Consider the following 23,496-nt stretch of genomic DNA (forward strand, 5'->3'; position numbering starts at 1 on the left):
AAATGTAAAGTGTATTAAACATAACATGATTAAACTCTCTTTTTTTCAATTGTAGCAAAAAGTATTTGAATAGACTCGAGTGCGATATATTTATAATTGTACTAGCCTTATAATTAAGCTGCGTGCATTTATAATCGCAAGGTAATGTAAAACACATCTTTCTGTCAATGTTTTACAAAACAGATTTAGTGCTTTTTTAAAGAAAAATTTTTGAATTGAAATAATGAAGCTTACTTTAACACATGTTTATAACCAAACGCGTGATTAAGCGACTAATCTGCTGGATTAGATATAATAAGTCATAATGGTAAACCAAAAGAATCTGCAACAACAATATGCCAACAAATGTCCTATTCGTAATTGGGTCATTAGGATTATTATAATTTAGATTTATATAAAATAAAACATTGGTATCTGCATGCACGTTCGAAAATCGTGTAGCCTGTATTGTATCTGAAGAGTTATGTCAATTTTCAAATGTGAGAACATGCCATAACGGAATGTTTATATGAATGAGCTTGGCAAACAATTACATTATTGGGAAACATCAACTTTTAAACATAAAACAATTGCCATATATACACAGTCTATATATGTAAATAAATGTGTAAAAATATTGCATATCAGTTGTACAAATTTGTCTATTTTACATTACTAACCTTTTAGTGATGGTGATTTATGTCTAAGGGTGAAATATAAATACTGATTACATAAGAAAAATTTCTTTGTTTTTTTTTACAACCTAGTAATGTGTATTAAGTGTAAATAAAACATAAGTGCGTAAATGTAATACATTTTAATTTTGTAAAACATGGTTTGACTTAAGAGGCAGATCAAATGCAGAGCACTCCAAAGTATACCTCAACCCCACCCCCATATACATACATTACATAGAGGATATTTGTTGGATCCGGTGGATTATCGATTTTAATTCACGAGTGATCATAGAGAATAATATTTTCACGAGTGGCGCAGCCACGAGTGAAAATATATGTTTTCTATGATCACGAGTGAATTAAAGTCGATAATCCACCGAATCCAACAAATTTTCTTTTTATTTAATGCATTTTTCACAGTTTATATACATTGTTCAAGAGTTTAACTAACAAATTTTGCTGGGATAATGACGTCATTTCGTCAAAAAAATGACGTCATTTCACAGTAAACAATGAAAATTATCGATAATTCTCACTGATAATTTTCACTGTTTGAAACAGTGAAATTATCAGTTTTAATTCACTGATATTTCTCTATAAACCACCGGAAAGCATTAAATAAATACCAATTATAGCACTCAGTGATACAGAACAATCACACAAATCTAAAGGCAAATCCTGATTTAAGTTGTACTATTCTATAAAATGTTCATTGATAAGTCTAATGTTTTTTTATTTAAAAAAACAACACACAAGTTAAACAATACCTACTTGTTTTACACATTTTAATTTGAAATATCTGCACACACAATTGCCAAAGACTAAATGTATTTAAAGAATTTCAGAAAGTTCCTCTAAGTTTTACCAAAGGTATGCATTGCGATTATTGCTCACCCAGCACTCCACACCCCAGAGACATTCAATGCAAGACAGAATTATATGTAGGATATGTACAAAATAAGCTGGCCTCAGGTTAAACCTGGCTTGATGCTTGTGTTTACAGTATTGTTGCATGCTAGCATGTGAAATCAGCACTTTCTGCTTTTATGGATTTTTTTTGTTCAAAGAAAATCTCTCCCACTTAAAAAGCAGGACTGCAAAGGCTTATCTGGGACAATACCTTACCCACATGCATTAAGCCCAGTTTTTCCAGATGCCCGCTCATATGTATGACTAGGAATGTAATATTAAGATGGGGACAACAAATATATAATTATGGGGTAAATGATGCAGATTCTGTGACTTAATTGACTACCTACTTAAAAAGTAGTAACTAGAAGTACATAAGAGGGATAAAATGACTTATACAAAACAACATGTTTTTTTAAACACGAATATTAATAGGTGCATATTATTCATGGATTAAACAGATATATTCTTTTAACTAGAAAACACAATCACAACATAAAGAATGTAAATCTAATTGACCATTAAATTGAATTTATAACATATTTTCAAAACAAAAAATTATTTTTAGACCATTCATCAAACTCAGGTACATTGTTACTTCAATTAAAAATGTCATACACACACTTTAAGCTTTAAGGTTTGACAAGAATCATTTTATTGGCAAGATTCTGAAATAAGGACTGTTTACAAATAAAAAATATTAACAGCACTAGGCAACATAACAAATACATAAATTTAAAATGAAAATAAAACATATAAAAAACTCAGGGCAATCAGTCAAACACAGTGAGCCTTGAGTGGTAGCTCACTTCAGGAACCTTGTACAATAGCACTACCTTTTTAATCATGTATATTGTCATTTGCTGACACATTGAATACTGTTGTACTGTATTTGAACAGGAATCAAAGAAAACTTTTCATACAATTGTATAGCTTAGAGAATAACCGGTAGTATCTATTCATGTATTGTACAACATTCGGAAATAATGACTGTGTTGTAATCAGATTCTTCAACTAGTTATGTAATTAGAGACCTTATTTTGAAACCACCAGTGGTCTTTCTGACTTTAAACTTGAGTTTAAGTGAAACATTCCTTTAAAAAATATCACTTTCTGTTTAAACATCTAGCTGCAAACAACATTTTGCACAATTTCTTTAGACAAACTCAGCAGCAACAGTTTTTTTCTATTTCTAGTGACAGTGACCCTCACTTTTACCCGATAAACCGAAATTAACTGCAATGATAGGTCTTCATATAAGCAAGCTCCACACACGCACACAGTAAAACCTCCATCCAAACTCAGAGTCTGGATTCCATTTTTCTACTTTTGTTAACAATTTAATGACCTTTACCTCAATGGCCCATAATGCATTCCAAAGCTGAGTCTAAATGTAGGCTACAAACACACACAATTGAAGTTCAAAGCCTCCATTCAAACTGTAGTTATTGCGCATGTGCATTTTTTAAATTTAGTAACAGTGACCATGACCTTTTCCTGACATGCTCAAATACAATCCAAAGCTAGGTCTCCTTACAAGCTTAACTCTTTCAGTACTGTGGAACCGAATTTTGAAGGCCTTTGCAAACAGTTTGGATCCAGATAAGACGCCACAGAACGTGGCGTCTCATCAGGATCCAAACTGTTTGATATTCTGATAGTATTCTTTGAAAAATAATCGAAGAAAATGCTAATGTTAGAAATTCAGCAGACGACATTTTAGCAGACGACAAATTTCCCAGCATGCAAAGGGTAAACATATTCTAAGTTTCATCAAGATTGGTCAATGCAAACTAAAGTTATTGACCAGAAACCACAAGTTTGCCCCTAAAACAGTCCAATGCTGGGCCTCAATGTGAACTACCTTAACCCTACATTTCAGTTATATTCAAACTCAAGTTATTGAGCAATAGAAATTTTTCTATTTTCAGTAACAGCTGACCTTGACCCGATACACCCCATGCACAATCCCAAGGCCTCCATGCACGCTTGCCAGATCCAAAGTTCCATTAAAATTGGTCAAAGCAAACTAAAGTTGTTGATCTGAAACCACTAATTGACGCTCCCCATCCACCAAAGGCCAATCTAATAACTAGAATTTTCAACTTTTTGAAAACTTAAAAGCAAATGCTCCAAAATAAGTGTAAGCTTTAAGATAAATGTACCATTGCAAAACCAATACTACAAGATAAGTGTACTATATCAAAATCAAATCTCCAACATAAGTTTTACATATCAAAATCAATGCTACAAGATAAATGTAACATGGCAAAGCCAATGCAAGATAAATTTAGCAAACACAAATTTACGCTTTAAGATAAATTAACACATCAAAATAAATTCTCCAAGATAAGTATAACATATCAAAAGCCTTTCTGCCAAATAAATGTAATAACTCAAAACCAATGCTTTTTATGTATATTACATTCTGCTTTTTCGAATAAATGCAAAATGCATCAGAATCTAATAGACAAAATTGATCTTGAATATAGAGTGGTAAAATACATGGTCTACATGTGGAACATCAGAAAGATGTCTAACATATGAAACCAAATGTACATATGAGCTGTGCTCTTGTAAAACCATGCTTAATGCATGTGCATAATGTATCGTTCTATATTAGCCTGTGCAGTCTACACAGTCTAATCTGGGACAACCTTTTCTGCCTTGACTATATTACGGATTAGAAGAAACTTCTTTTAAAAGAAAAATTCCATAAAAGCTGAAAGTTTCATCCCCTGTCTACATGCCTTGGACGATACTTTGTGCACACGCATTAAGCCTGGATATCCCAGGGGGGGCTCATATATCTTTAAATAATAAGAAACATTTCTATGACCTGTAGACAGTATGGATAGACAATCATTCACAATTTCATTCTTACTAAGATGTACTGAACAAGTGTCAATTATATTGCTTCTATGATATTAAATAGGTTCACAACAAACAAGTAGATCAACAATAAGTCAAAAACACAACATCCAAAGGGTAAATAACAATTTCTTATTAATATTCTTAATATACACACACTGAATGTTGCATAGCAATGATATCAAATGTTAAGAAAACAACTAGGCATACATTTTAACTACACTTGGCTGTAAAACAAATAAAAAATGTTATTGAGACAAAAGCATTACAAAACTACCATAGTATGATTTTATTTGTAATAACAAGTTAACTTGAATACTGTAACTGAAAATGTAAGAAAACAACATCCAGTTGACAAACAATATTGCAGCTTTTAATAACTAACAAGAAGTATTTTTTAACAAAAAATGTAACCCATTTGACAAGGAATCACTTTGATAAATGATTTCATGGATTATTACATGTCACATAAAACCCTTCACATTAAAAAGTACATAAAGCCTGCAAGTCATGGTTTAGCCAACGAGGTATATGTAGACAGGTACAATCACCCATGATTTGAACAAAATAAATAGGAACACATGACAGTGGTGCAAAGAGAGCCAGCGTCAAAACATTGAACATTTCCAAACATAATCTCAGGTTTTATTTAAGTAGTAAAGTTCTTTATTTCAAACTCAACTTTTCACTTAAAAGTATCGACCAAGTAAAATACATACCACATTTTTAACCCTTGATTGTAACTGGTTAAATATTTAAAATCCATCAAAAACTTAGATTCAACATAAGAATAATTGAGCCTCGTTTTAGGAAAACTGGGCTTACAGCATGGGCATAAAGTGTCAACCCAGATTGCCCTGTGCAGCCTGCACAGGCTAATCAGCGATGACATTTTCTGCTTTTATGGAATTGTTCATTTAAAATAAGTCACTTCAACTTTTTTTATCCAGTTCAGGCGTAAAGTATCGTCCTTGACTAGTCTGTGCATACTGCTCAGGCAAATCTGGGACGACACTTTACGCACATGCATTAAGCCTAGTTTTAGCAGAATGCTGCTCAATCGTAGTCATGGCCAGTGAAAATCTCTGTTAAACTTGCTCAAAGAGATGCAGGTCCAGTTTCACTACTACTTCCCCTGTAGGGACCTCATGTAGTACAAGGTGTTTTGTGATTGGTCGCCGCCCCTGCTTGCCTGTCTCTTGGAGAATGTCCTTCACCCTGATCTCTGTTCTGCCAAGAAAATCTGAAGTAATGAGAAAATTAGGCAGGAATGATTATTATTGTCGATAAAATGTTTCAGAACAATTTATAGTTTGCTTATCAAACATAATAAGAAACATGACAATTCTGCAAAACCAGGTTTTCAGTGTTTGAATTATTCATTTAATTTAAATTATTGTGAAATCCAAAACTAGGCCAGCATGTAAGCTACCAAACCACACAACTGCATACAAATACCCCCATTAAAGCTATAGCTATTGGACAGATTACCTTTTACTTCTTTTACAAACAGTGACCTTTATTGTGACCCAACTGGTCAAACTTGAAAACGCAAGGTAGGCATACATGTAATATGCCTACTGAACCAATGTTAGCACCATCCATAAAACCATTCATATTCAAGATATTGTGCAGAAATAATGTGTGTTTTTTCTTTCAATATTCATAAAAATTGACCTTAGCCCAGACGTGTCCTCAAAAGAGCTACAGGGCTGGGTCTTTATAAAAGCAACATATATACATAACCTATGTGATACCCTATAAAGCTATAACCATTCCTTTCACAATATTACCATAGGGTAAAGAAAAGTCTATATAGAAGACAGTGATACCTTCTAATACTACAATCATGCTGATCATATTATATTAAGTGTTTCTATTGGTTGAGAAAAGGTACCAATCAACCACTCAGATTCCCTGTTAATTTAAAACTACCTATCACAGTATTACCATTGGGTGAGAAGAGGTCCCTATCGAACACTGTGATACACAGTGAGTCCATGTCCACGTCTCGGATGATGAACTGCATTGAGGCGTTCCATTTAGGGTTCAGGGTCTGAGGGATCACCTTCGTCTTGTGCTCCTGGGCCCCCATGCTCACCTCACAGTAGGGGTCACTTTTTCCTGGAGGCAGGGGATAGATGGGGCTCATATGATGATGATCATATGTCAGCCTTATTCTAGGAAAACTAGACTTAATGCATTTGTGGAAAGTGACATCCAGATAAGTCTGCGCAGTCCGCACAAGCTAACCAGGAATGATTGACACAGCTTCAATTGAATTGTTTGCTTAAAGAGGGTCTCTTCTAAACAAAATATCAAGTATAGGTGAAAAGTGTTGAGCCTGATAAGCCTGTGCAGACTGCACAGGCTTATCTGGGATGACACTTTACGGACATGCATTAATCCCAGTTTTCTCAGATCCAGGCTCATATATACACAATGTCCAAACTAATATGATATAAACACAACACCATTTTGAAAGTGATTTAACATTACAGTTAATATGGGGATAATTTGAACATGATTTAAAGATTTGAAGACTTGCAGTCATGCATGGAGATACTGTATATTAAGCAGGCTGATAAACCATCTGACATTTTAAATGAAAGCTTGATACATATTCTTCAGTGAAAATCAGAAAGAATGCACCAGTGTATAATAATTTAGACCGTTCACATCAATTTACAATAATGAAATTTGAGATATTTTGATCTGTTGATTTGGTTCATGGATAGCAACCCAAAATATGCAATAAACATTTCTTAAGATAAAATACATTATAAGTGGTATGCACAAAACTTAAAACATGGGCATCAATACACATACAAATATGTACTTATTGATTTTACTGGAACTACATTGAAAATGTTTAACACAAATGAAAATGTGCTGAGATCTTAAATTAGCATGTTGGGATATTATAGTAAATTCTACACTATGTTTATTTGATGTGTAACTTAAGATTCTGTGTCTATGATTATAATAAGCTGGGGTGTTATTTAAGGCACAGCTTACATGGGATATACGGTGGATATAATTATATACTGTTTATACACGAGCCTCCTTCTGCAAAAACAGGGCTTAATGCATTTTCTTAATGTCATCCAAGATAAGCCTGTGCAGTCCCTACAGGCTTATCAGGGACAACACTTTCCGCCTAAATTGGATTTCTGCTAAGTATAGACTTCCATCAAGTGTTGTCCCTGAATAGCCTGTGTGGACTGGACAGGCTAATCTGGGATGACACTCCACTAACATGCATTAAGCCCTGTTTTCCCAGACTGTGGCTCTAATGTACATGGGTTATTGCTATACCTTTTCCTTTCAATGATGGTACACCTAACAGTGGCAGAGACAATTATAGTACACAGCGGATATAGTAATGACAGAGCGGGTAGTCTACAAGCATTATTGTAATTATAAAGGTGATAGGTGTTGGAAAAACATGTAATAGTTTGAAGTAATAAATGTACTGTAGACATTACAATTATTTTAAGATGTGACTTGATGTTTAATGGAGTTCTTTATAAAGCATGATTAAAAATGTTTTTCAATAAATATTTTCTGGACCGGAACATTTAACAACATCAGTCTTAGTTCTCTTAATAGACAAACAATTATATAGAGGATATTTGTTGGATTCGGTGGATTATCGATTTTAATTCACAAGTGATCATAGAAAATATATATTTTCTATGATCACGAGTGAATTAAAATTGATATTCCACCGAATCCAACAAATTTTCTTTTTATTTTATGCTTTTTTCACCGTTTATATACAGTGTTTAGAGTTTAACTAAAGAATTTCGCTGGGATAATGACGTCATTTCGTCAAAAAAATGACGTCATTTGAAAGTAAACAGTGAAAATTATCGATAATTTTCACTGATAATTTTCACTGTTTGAAACAGTGAAATTATCAGTTTTAATTCACTGATATTTCTCTATAAACCACCGGAGAGCATAAAATAAATATTTGTTGTTTAATACAAAAAATGTCATTTTTCAAAAATACAAAAATCTGTGAACACGAACATTTAAATCTATGTCAGCAAACATTAAATGTTAATAATATTTATTAGTTGTTTTTTTGGTAATATTTTCAAGTGTATAACAGACAAATAGAATACTTTGTTTTTCACAAGCATAGGTACTTTTTATGTGTGATTGATTTTTTAAAATATGAATAGAACAAGACTATTGTCAAGCAATATAAGTCCCCTACCGGCTCCACCATTATCAGAAATTCCAGATATTTTTTTTTATATATTTGTTTCCATAGCAACCAAATTTTTTAATTTAGGAACAAAATGAAATGACGTGCATAATGTCCATATTGCCATCTATCCATGTTTCAAGTTTCATGAAAAAATATTAAGAACTTTAAAAGTTATTGCAGGATCCAGAAAACCACCATTTTCAGCAGTATTTCTAGTCTACATGTTGCCATAGTAACCAGAATTTTTGAGGTCGGAACGAAATGAAATGACGTGCATAATGTCCATATTGCCATCTATCCATGTTTCAAGTTTCATGAAAAAATATTAAGAACTTTAAAAGTTATTGCAGGATCCAGAAAACCACCATTTTCAGCAGTATTTCTAGTCTACATGTTGCCATAGTAACCAGAATTTTTGAGGTCGGAACGAAATGAAATGACGTGCATAATGTCCATATTGCCATCTATCCATGTTTCAAGTTACATGAAAAAAATATTAAAAACTTTAAAAGTTATCGCAGGATCCAGAAAACCACCAATTTCAACAGTATGTCTAGTTTATTTGTTGACATAGCAACCAGAATTTTTTACGTTGGAACGAAATGAAATGACGTGCATAATGTCCATATTGCCATCTATCCATGTTTCAAGTTTAATGAAAAAATATTAAGAACTTTGAAAGTTATTGCAGGATCCAGGAAAACCACCATTTTCAGCAGTATTTCTAGTCTATTTGTTGCCATAGCAACCATAATTTTTGACGTAGGAACAAAATGAAATGACGTGCATAATGTCCATATTGCCATCTATCCATGTTTCAAGTTTCATGAAAAAATATTAAGAACTTTTTAAGTTATCACAGGATCCAGAAAAGTGTGACGGACGGACAGACGGAGACAAAAGCATAAGTCCCCTCCGGTGAAAAAATTAAAATCATCTATTTTGACTATTGCTCTATAGTTACAAAATTATACAAAAGGGCATCACAACAAGCTCCTATCTACACTTCCCCTCTACATGCTACGTTGTCTCACCGTTCTCATCTCTCGACTGCAGATCTATACCCTCTACAATAACAACAAGCAGACGACCGATGCCAGCAGGGCGACGAACTACAAATAAACATACCCATGCAGTTCTCAGCAATCCATCACTGCAGAATTGAGCCTGGTTCTAGGAAAACTGGGCTAAATGCATGTGCGTAAAGTGTCATCCTATATTAGCCTGTGCAGACTGCACAGGCTTAACTGGGATGGCACTTTACACACATGCATTAAACCCAGATTGCCAGGAATGAGGTTCAATTGTTCCCTTCATGCAGTACAATTTTAACTGCTGTTTTCACAGATCATGCCCCACAACTTCACAATTTCCGAAATGTCTGACTTGGTTTCAACTTAAACAAACCAGCCAATAAGAATGCTCGTTACATTACAGCTTCAATCTCATTATCACATAATTATTAAGACAAAAGTTTTGTGACAGAATTTGTGAAGTCTTTGGGTCTAAAGGGCCTTTATGCACCAACCTATTTCCCACTTTCCTTACAAGAAAAAGCGCATGAAATTAACAAACTGCTCAGAAAGCAATCATTTAAATAATTCTGGAATTCACCATTTAAATTAAAACACCCTTTTGTTTTGAACATATTTTTTAGATCTGAGCAATGTGGAACATTTTTGAACTCACACCAAATCTTTTGTATCCCTTTAAGTCTTTTCTTTACTCTTATGTATAAGAATGGGTTGATGAATATGAGGCCCAGGCAAGTGTATGAGCCTTGTTCTGAGAAAATGGGGCTTAATGCATGTGCGTAAAGCATTGTCCCAGATTAGCCTGTGCAGTCCCTGATCAGCCTGTGAAGGCTGAACAGGCTAATCTGGGATGACACTTTATGCACATGCATAAAGCCAAGTTATCCCAGAATGCGGCTTATATGCTGCAATTTCATGAACACAAGGAAAACTATGGATATCCATAATATCCATGTGCAAAGTGACTATGAAGGTAAGGAAGTTCTAACAGGGGAGTCAAGGGAAAAAAGAAAGATTGACAGTTCAGGAAAATACAGTAATGACGATACGGGAGGGTTTGGTACAATAGACAGACACTGAAGACACACATGAATATCTGCCATCAAACAGTTATCAACAAAGATGGCATGCATTTATGATAGTACATTTGTTTTCCTTTGAAAAAAAGTACCATTCAAATGACGCAAACAAAAATTGAAAGATGACTATTTTAGCAAACATCCATGGTTTTCATGCACAGAATTCAACAAACACTACCACAATCAGCAAGCTACAAAGTGAGCCAGTACCAATGGACCAGCACATGCCATGAGTCCATGGTCTCACTATGACAACACAACATGCATGATGGGACATCAATGGATGTAACTAACTGACCTCTGTGATGTTGTGCACAATTAATGTACATCTTATATTCACATTAAGTCATATTTGAAAAGTTTTAATGTTTATGATAAAATTCAAATTATTGTTGACTGCAATCCCTTTTCACTCATTGCACTTAAAGATCAAATACTTGAGAATTACAAAATTCTTTAGCATTTATATTGTAATGTTAAGTGCCTTAACCATTTTTTTAAATTACATATCTGAGAATACAAAATTAATTCTCCAGTGTGTTGCAATTTTTGTTTTGACAACCAGATATGATTAATTACAAGCTGGAGAAAGCCAGCACAATATTTACTAGGGTTTTGTTTTTCAGAGTTTGGTACATGATTTGCAGAGGTCAATGTCTGACAGAAAAAAACACAACAACGACAGGATGACAACAGGTTCTATGCATTCTGGGATACTTGGAGACTGGTTACCAAGGAGACAGGTTGTCATGGCAACAGGGGCCTTACCATCCGCATTTCCCGCCAAATTGGTCCCTTCAAGCACAATAACAAGCAGACGACCAACACCACGGTTATGCTTAGGGGCTAGTGGTAGACAAAGAAAATTGAAATGATGATGATAAAAATGATGATAAGAAATAAGGTAGATTTGATCCAGAGACTAGTATAGAAATATTTTGCATCAAAATTATATGTTAAAACACTGCAGGATAGGCAACAGTATTCACCTGTACAGTGTAAATGGATGTAACAAAAACTGAGAGCTCAAATTTAAATATTAATATGGAATAAATAAGGAAAAAATCGCCATTCAGTAGGGTCCCAAATGGGTAGGTAGACACATTATTTTTGTTTCAGGATGGCAGATCAATAACTTAAACCAACTAAACTAACTATGTGGACCTGTCTGTTTCTAGTTAGTATTTATTGGAGGTAACTGACTAGGTCTCCTATTGCAGGTATTACTTGGCATTCAAAAACATTTACTTTTTTGGGTACCCATTTGAGCCCTTACAAAAGGTGTTTTATACAAAGACTAAATACAATAATTTCCCATATATTTATAATATTTATATAAATATGTAGTTAATGAAGGATGCAGGCAAAGTTTTTCTCAATGAACTTTATACAAAGACTAAGTACAATAATTTCCCATTGGTAAATTATAATATTTATGAAAGTTTGTAGTTTTTGAAGAATGCAGAAAGAGGTTTACCTATGTAACAACAATTGCAAACAAGTATAGCGGGTAATATGGGGGTACAAGATGAGATCCCTACAGCAAGTTAGGTACACAAATGAAAAATAAAGATTAACTGCCAAATCTGATATATTATGTATAAACATAGCTACATTCTAGAGAGTTACATATGCCAAGATACAAGTATCCCAAACAGATTTGTCTAGAAATTACAAACTTGCAAAGCCCCCCCCCCTCCAAACAGGGCCTTGACAACCATCACTCAATCCTTTGCTGACATATTGAATGGAAACCAATTAAACATTTATGTCACAGTGACCTTGACCTTTGAACTAGTGACCCCAATTTCATCAGAGGGTCGTCCACCTTCCTAGACAAATGCACATGGGAAGTATCAAGCCAATCGGTCAATATGTTGAAGAGTTACTGATCGGAATCAATTTTCACACTTATTGTGACAGGGACATTGGCTTTTGACTAAGTGACCCCAATTTCGATATGGGTCATCTACTGTCCACGGCCAATGCACATGGGAAATATCAAGCCAATCGATCAATTCATTGACGAATTATTGATTGGAAATGTTTTCACACTTATTGGGACAGTGACCTTGACCTTTGACCTAGAGACCCCAATATCTGTAGGGGTCATCTACTGTCCAAGGCTAATGAACATGTGAAGTATTAGGCCATTTGGTCAATTAGATGATGAGTTATTGATCGGAAACGAACAGGTTTACCGACAGACAGACTGTTCAACAGACAGACTGTTCAACAGACTGACCGACATCCAGCAAAACAATATACCCTCTCTTCTTTGAAGGGTGTAGGGGGGCATAGTAAACAAGATTTAGAAATGATACTGATCATTTAAATGTATCATCTGAAACAGTCTCAAGAATCAAGATATGATAATGCAGAATGGAAAATATTAACAGAGATATGATGAAGAATGGATTATGTGAACGCAGATGTGATATCTTCAGTATACTTAAGAAAAATTAAAGAAAATTAGATCACAGATAAATCATATGGCAATGCAGATATAGAATTGAAGCAAGATTCAGAATAGAAGAAAAAACTGCATAAGGCTTAATAATCTCATTCAAACAATGCAAGATAATAAACACTGTCAATACTGAAAAATATGATCCAAATTAAAAAATATATATATTTTTGTTTTAAATGAGAACACTCAAAACAGTTAAATGTTGTGTTTGAATTGTCTCATATCATGTGAAAAAATAAAGGCCCAACCTTTTCACAATATGGCACATACCAGTGAAAATAAAATCACTTTTAAGACTTTAAATAAAGTTGATTTTACATGTTCACAAAAACAGCTTAAAATACATACAACTGATGGCTTTTTCCCGCTTTTTTTTCTCCGTGTTATGATAGTCTAGCGAGGCCGTCTTTAGTTTGCGCACCCAGTTGTCCCGATCAGACTGCGTGTTACATCGCAGAGTGTACACCCGGTCAATGTGGGATATCGTGAACCCTTCTGGGTCGTCTGAAGGAGGGTCTTTAATCATCACCTCGTTCAAGAACACAGGCTGGGAAAATAGCAGAAAGAAAATGTTATTTATATCGTCTTTTATGAATCTTATTGTTGGCAGAGTTCTAAATGTTTTTCATTATTATGTCATTTTTTTTTTAAATCAGGATCTGATAATAATTATATTTGGTCTAGGTCTACTTACCAGTTATCAACACCTATTAGACATAGATCCCTTCCAATTTAGACCCCAATCCAATTCAGACTGCCATATATGTTACATGCAATAAACAAGCAGTCATAATGTGGCATTCCACTGGCGGTAAGACAGATTTCTCCTTACATTGATTAATGCATAATTGGTTGGATTGCTTTTATCCAAAATGAAAATGTGCAAATTTAAGACCATGCAAAATATATCTGATATAGAAACTGCCAATCATGTACCCCAAAAATTCAATGGATTTCACATTATTTGTGGATCGGATTTTTAATTAAAAAGGACGAAATCAGCTGAAACTTTCAAAAGAGGCAAAATCACACTTTTATGCACACACACATGTAAAAATGCAAAAATACAGAAATAAATTGTGCTATCATAATAAAATAAGCTTCATTCTGTGAAAACTGGGCTTCATGCGTGTGCATAGTGTTGTCCCTGATTTGCTTGTGCAGTCTGCACAGGCTTATCAGGACAACACTTCCTGTCTAGACTGGATTTTTGTTAAACGAAAAGTGTCGTCCCTGATGAGCCTGTTCCAACTAGACAGTCTAATCTGGTATGACACTTTAAGCACATGCATTAAGCCCAGTTTTCCCGGAACAAGGTTCAACTAAAGGTTCCACTTACAGTTTTGTACATTTTGTATTGCACCTGCCCGGTGAGGTCAAACACACTGTGGGTGGTGTTGTTCATGGGTCGGTTGGACGTGGTCAGCAGGAGGAAGTCGTTGAACAACAACAACACCAGCTCCTTGTTGCTCTTCTTCTGTAAATTTGTGAAACAACAGTGGGTCACTGTAAAATGTTTGTGTATTGTCGTGTCTTAACCATTTACCACTGAAAAACACACTTGGGCCCATTTAAAAATCAAATACAATTTAAGACCTTTCCAACCAGATTCTAGTCTTAAAGGCCTCATTTAAAACCCCATGGCAATGATGAGCAGCAAACAGCATAAAACCTGAACAGAATACGAGTTACTCGCAGGCTGTTGTGGTTTTATACTGGTTGCATAAAGCCATTGTCACTCTTCTTGTGAGCAGGAAAGGGTTAAAGAAAAGCCTTGTGTAATCAATGCGAAACATGGTCACCATACTGGACAACTCATTTTTCCTCTGCTCATACTGTTGTTTTTACCACAGCACAAATCCCCACAAAAACGAAATATCTTTCAGTATAGTAAATAAGCTGAAAATTGCAGCTATTATTCAAAATGCATACAAGCTTTCGAGAGAGAGCAGTATATTAATTAGATAGGATCGTTGGGAAACACTCTGGGTCCTCTAACAATGTAGCCTCAAAGACAGACAGACTTCAAATCTTTGAAAAGGCACACGCATTTATAAGATTATTTTTTAAATTATTAACATAGAAAATGTAAAATGGCTTGTAAATTGTTTAACCTTGGACAATTTTTCGACCCACTGTACATTAAGTAATGCTTTACACATTTTCTTACACATACAATTAAGTATTTTTTCAGAAACAAAGTAAATTGAACAATAACAAAATTCAAATCAGCGGACATATTTGCTAAAGATATCAATATCTGAGAGAACCATAGCTGTGTAAAGTGCTGCTACCTTGTGGACAACCCCGGAGTGCAGGAGCTTTCTTGGGCCAAGGCAGTTGGTCACAGAATTGAAGGTGATTTTCTGCAAAGATAAAGTTTTACATAGTTATTAAATATTTCTGAGTTTTATAAAAAGTTATATGAGCTTTGCTCTAGAAAAAAAGGCTTAATGCATGTGCTCAAAGTGTCGCCCTAGATTAGCTTGTGCAGCCTGCTAATTAGGGATGACGCTTTCACTTTTATGGTATTTTCTGTTCAAAGGAAGTTGTTTCGTTGCAAATCTCCAGTCTGGGCTTAAAATTTCATCATAGATAAGCCTGTGCAAACTGCACAGGCTAATCTAGGGCAACACTTTAAGCACATGCGTTAAACACTGTTTTCCCAAAGAAAGGCTCGTCTAAATCATCAGTTTTGTTAACTGTGAAACAAAAACTACTCCAACTATTACAAGAATTTCATAACATCACGAAACAAACTAGTGGAAATACATAAGGTGTTTTTCCACCACGTTAAATACAGCAATCAAGCGTAGTATGATGACATCCATTTGTTATACATCATTAAATCATTTGTCAATAATTCTTTAGTTCAACCTTCATGGTTCATTTCTTAAATTGCTTGGCAAGAAGACCTGAAACAACTAGTCTCATGGATTATATTTTTAACAGCTCGTCTATTAAACTAGCTAAATTGTTTAGCTTGTCACAAACAAGTCAACTATTGGCTCTTATGGGTTTAGGTTTCTAGGCCTTGTCCTTCTAACTATCAATTTGTGTCACTACTTTCTTAGTCTCTAAACCAGTTGCTATGAAGCTAACCTAGTACTCTAGTAATTTTTTTGTGAGCTGTGACATGCAAAAATGTCTCTCATAAAATATGTGGGCAGAGTTGCTGCAAACAAGCCTGCACATAAGACCATGAAACTTTGCGTGATTTTACATTAGACAACGTAGCTCCTGACAAAACTGACCACAACTACACGGTGGTCTGGAGCTACATTGGTTGCATGTGGCATAAGGCCCATTTTTGCATAGGGCAGCTCTATTTGAGCCTTATTCTGGGAAAACTGGGCTTAATGCATTAGAGTTAAGAGTCATTTCAGAATGAAGGACAACATTTTCCTTATACACTGGATTTTCATTTAGAAGAGACCCCCTTTATAGTAAATGAAAAATTCCATAAAGGCGGACAGTGTAGTCCCTGATAAGCCTATGCAGGCTGCACAGGCTAATCTGGGCTCGTTTCTTAGCCCCTTACCTCAGGCAGTCCATCACAATGCACTCTCTGCTGTATCCACTCGAGCCTGTCCGAGTTTTCCTTCTCCCGCACGCCCTCGTTGACCTGACTGCAGAGCTCCTGACTCGCCTCCAGGGCGTCCTGTAGGTGTACATGGTCAGGGTGGCTCTGGGGCGTGTGCTTCAGGATCTGGGACAGAGATAATAAGAATATCAATAAGCCGTTCTGTGGGAAAATGTGTCTAAAGGCATGTGCATAAAGTGTCGACCCAGACTAGCCTATGCAGACTGAGGTGTCAAATGTTAATTCATACTCAACAATAAAAAGTATTTAAAACATCACAATTTAAAGAATATTGTTTTTCCTGAGACGTAATTCACTGGCCCTTGTCATGTGTTTTACCATATCCCTTTTTGCCCTAGATAAAGTAGAAAACCAATCATGGATTTTCCTGCAACAAATTATAGGTCAAAATTTCAATAAATGCTTTACTGCTATCCCCATCATAATTTAAATCCAACACACTCAAACAGAAACCCGTTGTGATCACTACAATAACCAACACTTACTTGTCAATAAGCACTAACGTTACAACTAACTTAAATGAAACAATAATAATAAATTTCCCAATGTTTGACAAGCAATCTGTAGCCTACCTTGTCAATAAGGAGTGGATACTTTGTTATGCGCTGCATCGGCTTCAAGAGGAAGCTACTCAGAGGCATACCCTTTGTCTTAGGGTTCTGAACACATCTCTATAACAATGTAAGAACAGTTGAGCACCATTTCATTTAACCCTTCACCATTCATGACAAATTTCTAGTCCCTTAGAAAATAAAATTTAAGGCTTCATTTCAAACATTAAGGAACTGATGAATAGCAAACAACATATAACCTAAACAGACTGTGTGCTACTTACAGGCTGTTCTGGTTATATCCTGGTTAAGTTTTAAGAACTAGTTTCCTAACACTTCAAACTTCCTACCTATGAATTTAATTTCTTGATAGCTCACATGAGGGTCAAAATACAGTTTGAAAAAAAAATTGATTATGTATTTTTCACATTTATTTGATTTCAATTACATACTGAAGATAAATAGCAAGTTATTTAAACTAAAAATTTCAATCATTACTAAAATTTGTCATTAGACCTCTAGCATAATGGGGTCTAGATTTGTATGCCTTACTTTGTGGATTTCTACAAATTTTGGATTGGTTTCCGTGAGTCTCTGGAGGAGAGCGGCTGCGTTCAGCTGACAGCTGCAGAACCGGATGTACGGTGTCAGATGGGGGATCTGGAAAACCAAACAATAGATTATTGGAGGTCAGTCTGTAACAAATATGAAAATCTTCAATCTACAACTTTATAATAAGTAAACAATATTTATTTTTTTATATGATACTAAGTGCCTTTGTTTTAATTGTACAAGACAGCCATGACTGCTATCAAGAATTCACCTGAGTTGACCAACACCATTTGTTGAGGAATTGACCAAATATAAGGTCACACCTAAGCATTGGAAGGAAAAGATAATTCTCAATGACCAATTAATGTTCCATTAAGCATGAATGCAACCACATTCTACTTTTGTCATACAACTACATCTACGCTTATATCAGGCACAAGCTGTTCATGATCAAATCTGACTTCGTAGTCTTCTAAGTGTGTCCTTGACATTTTAGTTCATGAGTCAGGTGACACATAAAGTTGCAAAAATCCAACTCCCAGCTATTGACCAACAGGGTAGCTGACAGTTGCGATTAATAACCGTTTTTTAATGGATAGGCGCTGCCTTGAATTTCATGCTACACTTTAATTGGTAATATTAGCGATGTAAACTATTTTCTGGCATACATAAACACAAACAATATAAATATATCACTGATGATCAGATTAAAACAACTTATGTGATATGGTGTGCTTGCATAATAATGATATTAAACCAATGTTAAAAACACATCAACGGTTCAAGAAAATGTGTTGTGATATGGTGTGCTTGCATAATAATGATATTAAACCAATGTTAAGAACACATCAACGGTTCATGAAAATGTGTAAGTTTTTGCAATGGACAAATCCATGTATTAACAATTCCAAAAAACGTTTTCGACTATCTTTGGAAAATGCCACGTGACAGATCTTATTTATAATCAACCAATCGTAAAACATCAACTATCTACGGAACCTCTGTACAATAAATTGAATTTCAATTCAAAATTTCGGCGTTCAGTTTGATAACCTGTTTTTATAAAGATTATTGTTTTCTCCACAAATAACAAGCTAAATGATGTAAATGGTACCAGGTATTGTGATTGTTGCAATTATTAGGTTGATTGAACATTATTTTATAGACACATGTGAGACATAATTTTTTAGCATGAAAAAAGCCGTCATTAGGAAGAACTTTGAGCTGTACGCATGTTCTCATAAAAGCTCAAACCATTCAAGAAGAACTAGTTACACAAGCAACACTCAGTCTCTTCATGCTGGTCACTTGTGGTAATTCGTCTTAAAGTTGAATAAGGAGTAAAACAAGAGCACTGCATAACGGGTGTCACGCTCGGCTGCGAAGGCTTGTCAGAAATTAAAAAAAAAAAATTTGGTCACAGTGACCTTGACCTTTGACCTAGTGACCCAAAATGGGTGTGGTGTGTAGAACTGATCAAGGTGCATCAACATATGAAGTTTCAAAGTTGAAGGTGGAAGCACTTTGATTTTAGAGGTAATGTTAAGGTTTTTGTTAAATTTTATATTAGAGGTCACAGTGACCTTTGACCTAGTGACCCAGAAATGGGTGTGGCATGTAGAACTCATCAAGGTGCAACTCCATATGAAGTTTCAAAGTTGTAGGTGGAAGCACTTTGATTTTAGAGCCTATGTTAAAGTTTGATATTAGAGGTCACAGTGACCTTGACCATTGACCTAGTGATCCCAAAATGAGTGTGGCGTGTAGAACTCATCAAGGTGCATCTACATATGTAGTTTCAAAGTTGTAGGTGGAAGAACTTTGGTTTTAGAGCCAATGTTAAGGTTTTAGCACGACGCCTACGTCCAGTGTTTTTTTCACCTATAGGGGAATTGTGGCGCGGCCCGTCCAAAGGGGAAAAACGCGTTGTTTTTTAGGAAAAGGGGAAAATTAAGAAGTCATTCTTTTATATGTAATGATATTTATTATATGAATACACATGTATGTATGAATGTAATATTCACAGCTGAATGTCTCTGTTCTTTTTCTTAAATATATATCATTATTTGTTCAACATTAGTTTAAGTCAGTTCAGCCGCCATGCACAGTATCAGTGTTCCAAGCCAATTACAGTCTAATTGGGATTTTTTTAATCAATAAAATGGCAAATTTGAGCATTTTTTATCAATAAAATGGGCCAAATTGGAATGTTTTTATCAACAAATATTGACATAATATAGATACATCAGGCCTTTTCTTGGCCATTTGAAAAAAAATTATTTTATATAAGTCCACTGATTTGGGCAAATCTAATTTAATATAACTCTTTATAATAATAAAAAATCATATTAATTATAGTTATATACCTTGTTAGATGTTTATAAAATGCATTTGAGATATATCTATCATGAGGCAGTTGTTTCTAAAAAAAAAAAAACTTTTTTTTTTTTTTACTTTTGGAGGGGATTTTTCAAAAAAATTGGGGGAAAATATATATTATTTTTGAAGGGGAATGAGGCCCCGAAATTGCCATAAAAAACCACTGACGTCGGACGGCAGACGTCGGAAGAGCTGGCTATGAAAATAGCTCAGGTTTTCTCCGAAAACAGCCTCGCTAAAAATTACAGCATAGCCTTTTTTATAACCATATTTGACCTTTGACATCTTAGTGTGACCCTGACATCTGAGGTACAGAGACAGGTTTTGCGCAAAAAATGCTGTGTTTTCATGGTTATCATTTATGGTAATGTATCTAAAAAATAGCTTAATGAATAAAATACAATGTTACAATCCTAATATGCCGTTTTATTGCCAAACTTGATCTTTAAAGTGTTGCTGTGACCTTACAGGTAAGAGGACATGTGTAACACCCAACAACTTGTCTTATGATGAAATGCATTTTTGCCAAGTCATTTAAAATCCATCAATATATGGCAAAGTTATAGCTGAGACAGGAGATTTTGTATAGATGTACACAAAGACAGTGCAACTGCCATATGCCTCATTCTTTGAATGGGAGCTTAAAAACAATCAAACCTTAAATAACAATAACACACAAAAAACATAAACAAGCTTACTAAACTAACTTCTGTCAAATGGGAGTAATGCATCTTTAATTTAATATTTATAAGAGTTGTTTCATATGTAACTATGCTTAAATTAAGAGATAAGTGTTAACAAGGTTTTTCTAAGATTTGACATGATGACCTCATTTATGGCAGCAGATGACCCAAATTAGAACTTGTTTGATATTGTCAGGATAAACCTCCTCACCAAGTTTCATCAAGACTGAATTAAAACTGTGGCATCTAGATTGGTAACAAGGTTTTTCTATGATTTGACCTTGTGACCTAGTTTTTAAACACACTTGACCCAGATTTGCACTCAGCCCAGAAATTGTCACGATAAACATTCTGACCAGGTGCAATCAAGATATATCCTTAAATGTGGCCTCTAAGGTAAAAACTAGGTTTCTCTAAGATTTGACCTGGTGACCTAGTTTTTGAAAGCACCATACACAGATTCACACTTGGTCTAGATGTTATCCAAATAAACATTCTGAACAAGTTTAAGATTGAGTCATAAATGTAGCCTTTAAAGTGGCAACAAGTTTTTTTGTTCAAATTTGACATAGTGACCTAGTTCTTGGTACCAATTATGCCTATATATTATCCAGATAAACATTCTTATTTTCGACAAGATTAGATGAATAAATGGACACCCCTAAACAACATAACATAGGGTCATCACAGTAGCTCACCTCGAGAATTTCGTGCCAAGGTGAGCTAAAAAAATAATATATGGACATCAATACCATAATATAATTCTTGCATACTTTCTTGGATAACAAGAGCACCGCATAACGGGTGCCACGCTCGGCTGCTGGTAGAGTTTTGAATAAATGAAAGCTTGTCAGAATTTTTTTTTATTTTTTAGAGGTCACAGCGACCTTGACCTTTGACCTAGTGACCCAAAAATGGGTGTGGCGTGTAGAACTCATCAAAGTGCATCTACATATGTAGTTTCAAAGTTGTATGTGGAAGCACTTTGATTTTAGAGCTAATGTTTAGGTTTAAGCACGACGTGGACGGCGGACGTCAAACATCAGACAGCGGATGACGAGCTTGCTATGACAATACCACGGGTTTTCTCTAAAAACGCCGAGCTAATAAAATGATAAAAATATTACCAACTTCCATAAAAATATTAACATCACATGTTAACATGTTAAAAAATAGTCTATTTAATTTAATGTATAATTAAATGCAGATACATACATTTTCGCACAGGATGTCCCCAATGCTATTTATGACTTGCCCAACGCCGCACATCTTCTTACGAACACGAAGTGCTCTGAAATGCACTCAAGATATCATGTTTTGTATATAAAATGAGAAATGTAGAAAATATAAATTTCAGAAGAAGACCAAAGGCACTCGTCGGAGATCTCAAGGCACTTAATTGTTCTGAGAAGGTAGTGTTCATATGGTTTTAAAACAGACTTATACATAAAACTACACTGCCTCATGGCTGCCATGTTTTTAAATGAACAGGAACCATATCTCACTAGTCAGAGAAATCATTAAAACAGACATTCAGAGCAAATTTATTGAACATTTGGCAGTAAATGTGGCCTCTAGAGCAGTAATAAAGCTTTTTCTAAGATTGACTATGAGACCTAATTTAAAGGATGCATTTGACAAACATTCAAACTCTGCCTAGAGAATGTCAAGATAAATATTCTAACCATGTATCATCAAGATTGAGTCATAAATGTGGCCTCTAGTGTTTAAGTTCTCGACGATTTTACCTGGTCACCTAGATTTCTGACACAAATGACCCAGATTTGAAATCGACCTAGACATTGTCACATTAAATATTTGTAACAAGTTTTTTTCTACAATTTGACCTGGTGACCTTGTTTTTTGACACTTAACATTCTGACCATGTTTCATCAAGATTGGATGAAAAACAGTGGCCTCTAGACTGGCCACAATCTTGAAGCTCCTATGACGAATGATCCATGAAGCAAAATGAGCCACACACAAAAAAAAGTTTGGCCAACCTACCTGCCTTATTTTTATTTACATGTAAGAGGAAACAAGCAACTTTGTTTTGCCTCATATGTTGACTCTCTGTAAAAATTGTGTAACTTACTTTTGCAGTTTAGTATTGCACAATATAAGATCATTCCAGTTGACAAAAATGGCCTGCAAATTGTCCTCTGTCAGCGCCCCACCCTCCTGCAGTGGTCGGTAAAATGCCTGGAGAACATATAGGGGTAGGGTAGACTTATGCAATCGTGTCTGTCGAACATTACATCATGTCTGTCAAACATTACATTTATCTATTTTGACTAAGTTTTACTTTGATCCTACTTCGCTCCTTGTATTAAGTTCTTGCCATTGATATGTTAGGATGTAAAAATTGTGAATGAATAAGAAAAACCCATTCATAGCCATTGGTAAATATATGAAGTTGATACAGTAATTAAGAATTTTCATAAAACTAAAGTTACATGGACAATACATTAAGCATGTTTATTTGT

At 34.8% G+C, this 23,496-nt stretch overlaps 1 protein-coding gene across 11 annotated transcripts in view; it reads right to left on the reverse strand.

Annotated features, from left to right (window-relative positions):
- Positions 1–1,427: 1,427 nt before the first annotated feature.
- LOC127853681 (intersectin-1-like) overlaps positions 1,428–23,496 on the reverse strand; it is a 117,055-nt gene continuing 94,986 nt past the window's right edge. For 5 of the 11 annotated variants that reach the window (XM_052388390.1, XM_052388383.1, XM_052388382.1 and 2 more), the window contains 13 exons: positions 23,106–23,212; positions 22,226–22,301; positions 17,949–18,056; positions 17,418–17,516; positions 16,783–16,950; positions 15,536–15,607; positions 14,581–14,718; positions 13,590–13,788; positions 11,540–11,617; positions 9,693–9,770; positions 7,755–7,778; positions 6,387–6,560; positions 1,428–5,679 (listed from right to left, as the gene is read on the reverse strand). In XM_052388390.1, the coding sequence (XP_052244350.1) occupies positions 5,525–5,679; positions 6,387–6,560; positions 7,755–7,778; positions 9,693–9,770; positions 11,540–11,617; positions 13,590–13,788; positions 14,581–14,718; positions 15,536–15,607; positions 16,783–16,950; positions 17,418–17,516; positions 17,949–18,056; positions 22,226–22,301; positions 23,106–23,212 (1,476 nt within the window). In that variant the 3' untranslated portion in view covers positions 1,428–5,524. The remainder of the gene's footprint in view (positions 5,680–6,386; positions 6,561–7,754; positions 7,779–9,692; positions 9,771–11,539; positions 11,618–13,589; positions 13,789–14,580; positions 14,719–15,535; positions 15,608–16,782; positions 16,951–17,417; positions 17,517–17,948; positions 18,057–22,225; positions 22,302–23,105; positions 23,213–23,496) is intronic. The other 6 variants (XM_052388392.1, XM_052388384.1, XM_052388385.1 and 3 more) reach the window with 5 other exon arrangements.

This window comes from Dreissena polymorpha, chromosome 12 (genome assembly GCF_020536995.1).
Source record: "Dreissena polymorpha isolate Duluth1 chromosome 12, UMN_Dpol_1.0, whole genome shotgun sequence".
Taxonomy (NCBI): Eukaryota; Metazoa; Mollusca; class Bivalvia; order Myida; family Dreissenidae; genus Dreissena; species Dreissena polymorpha.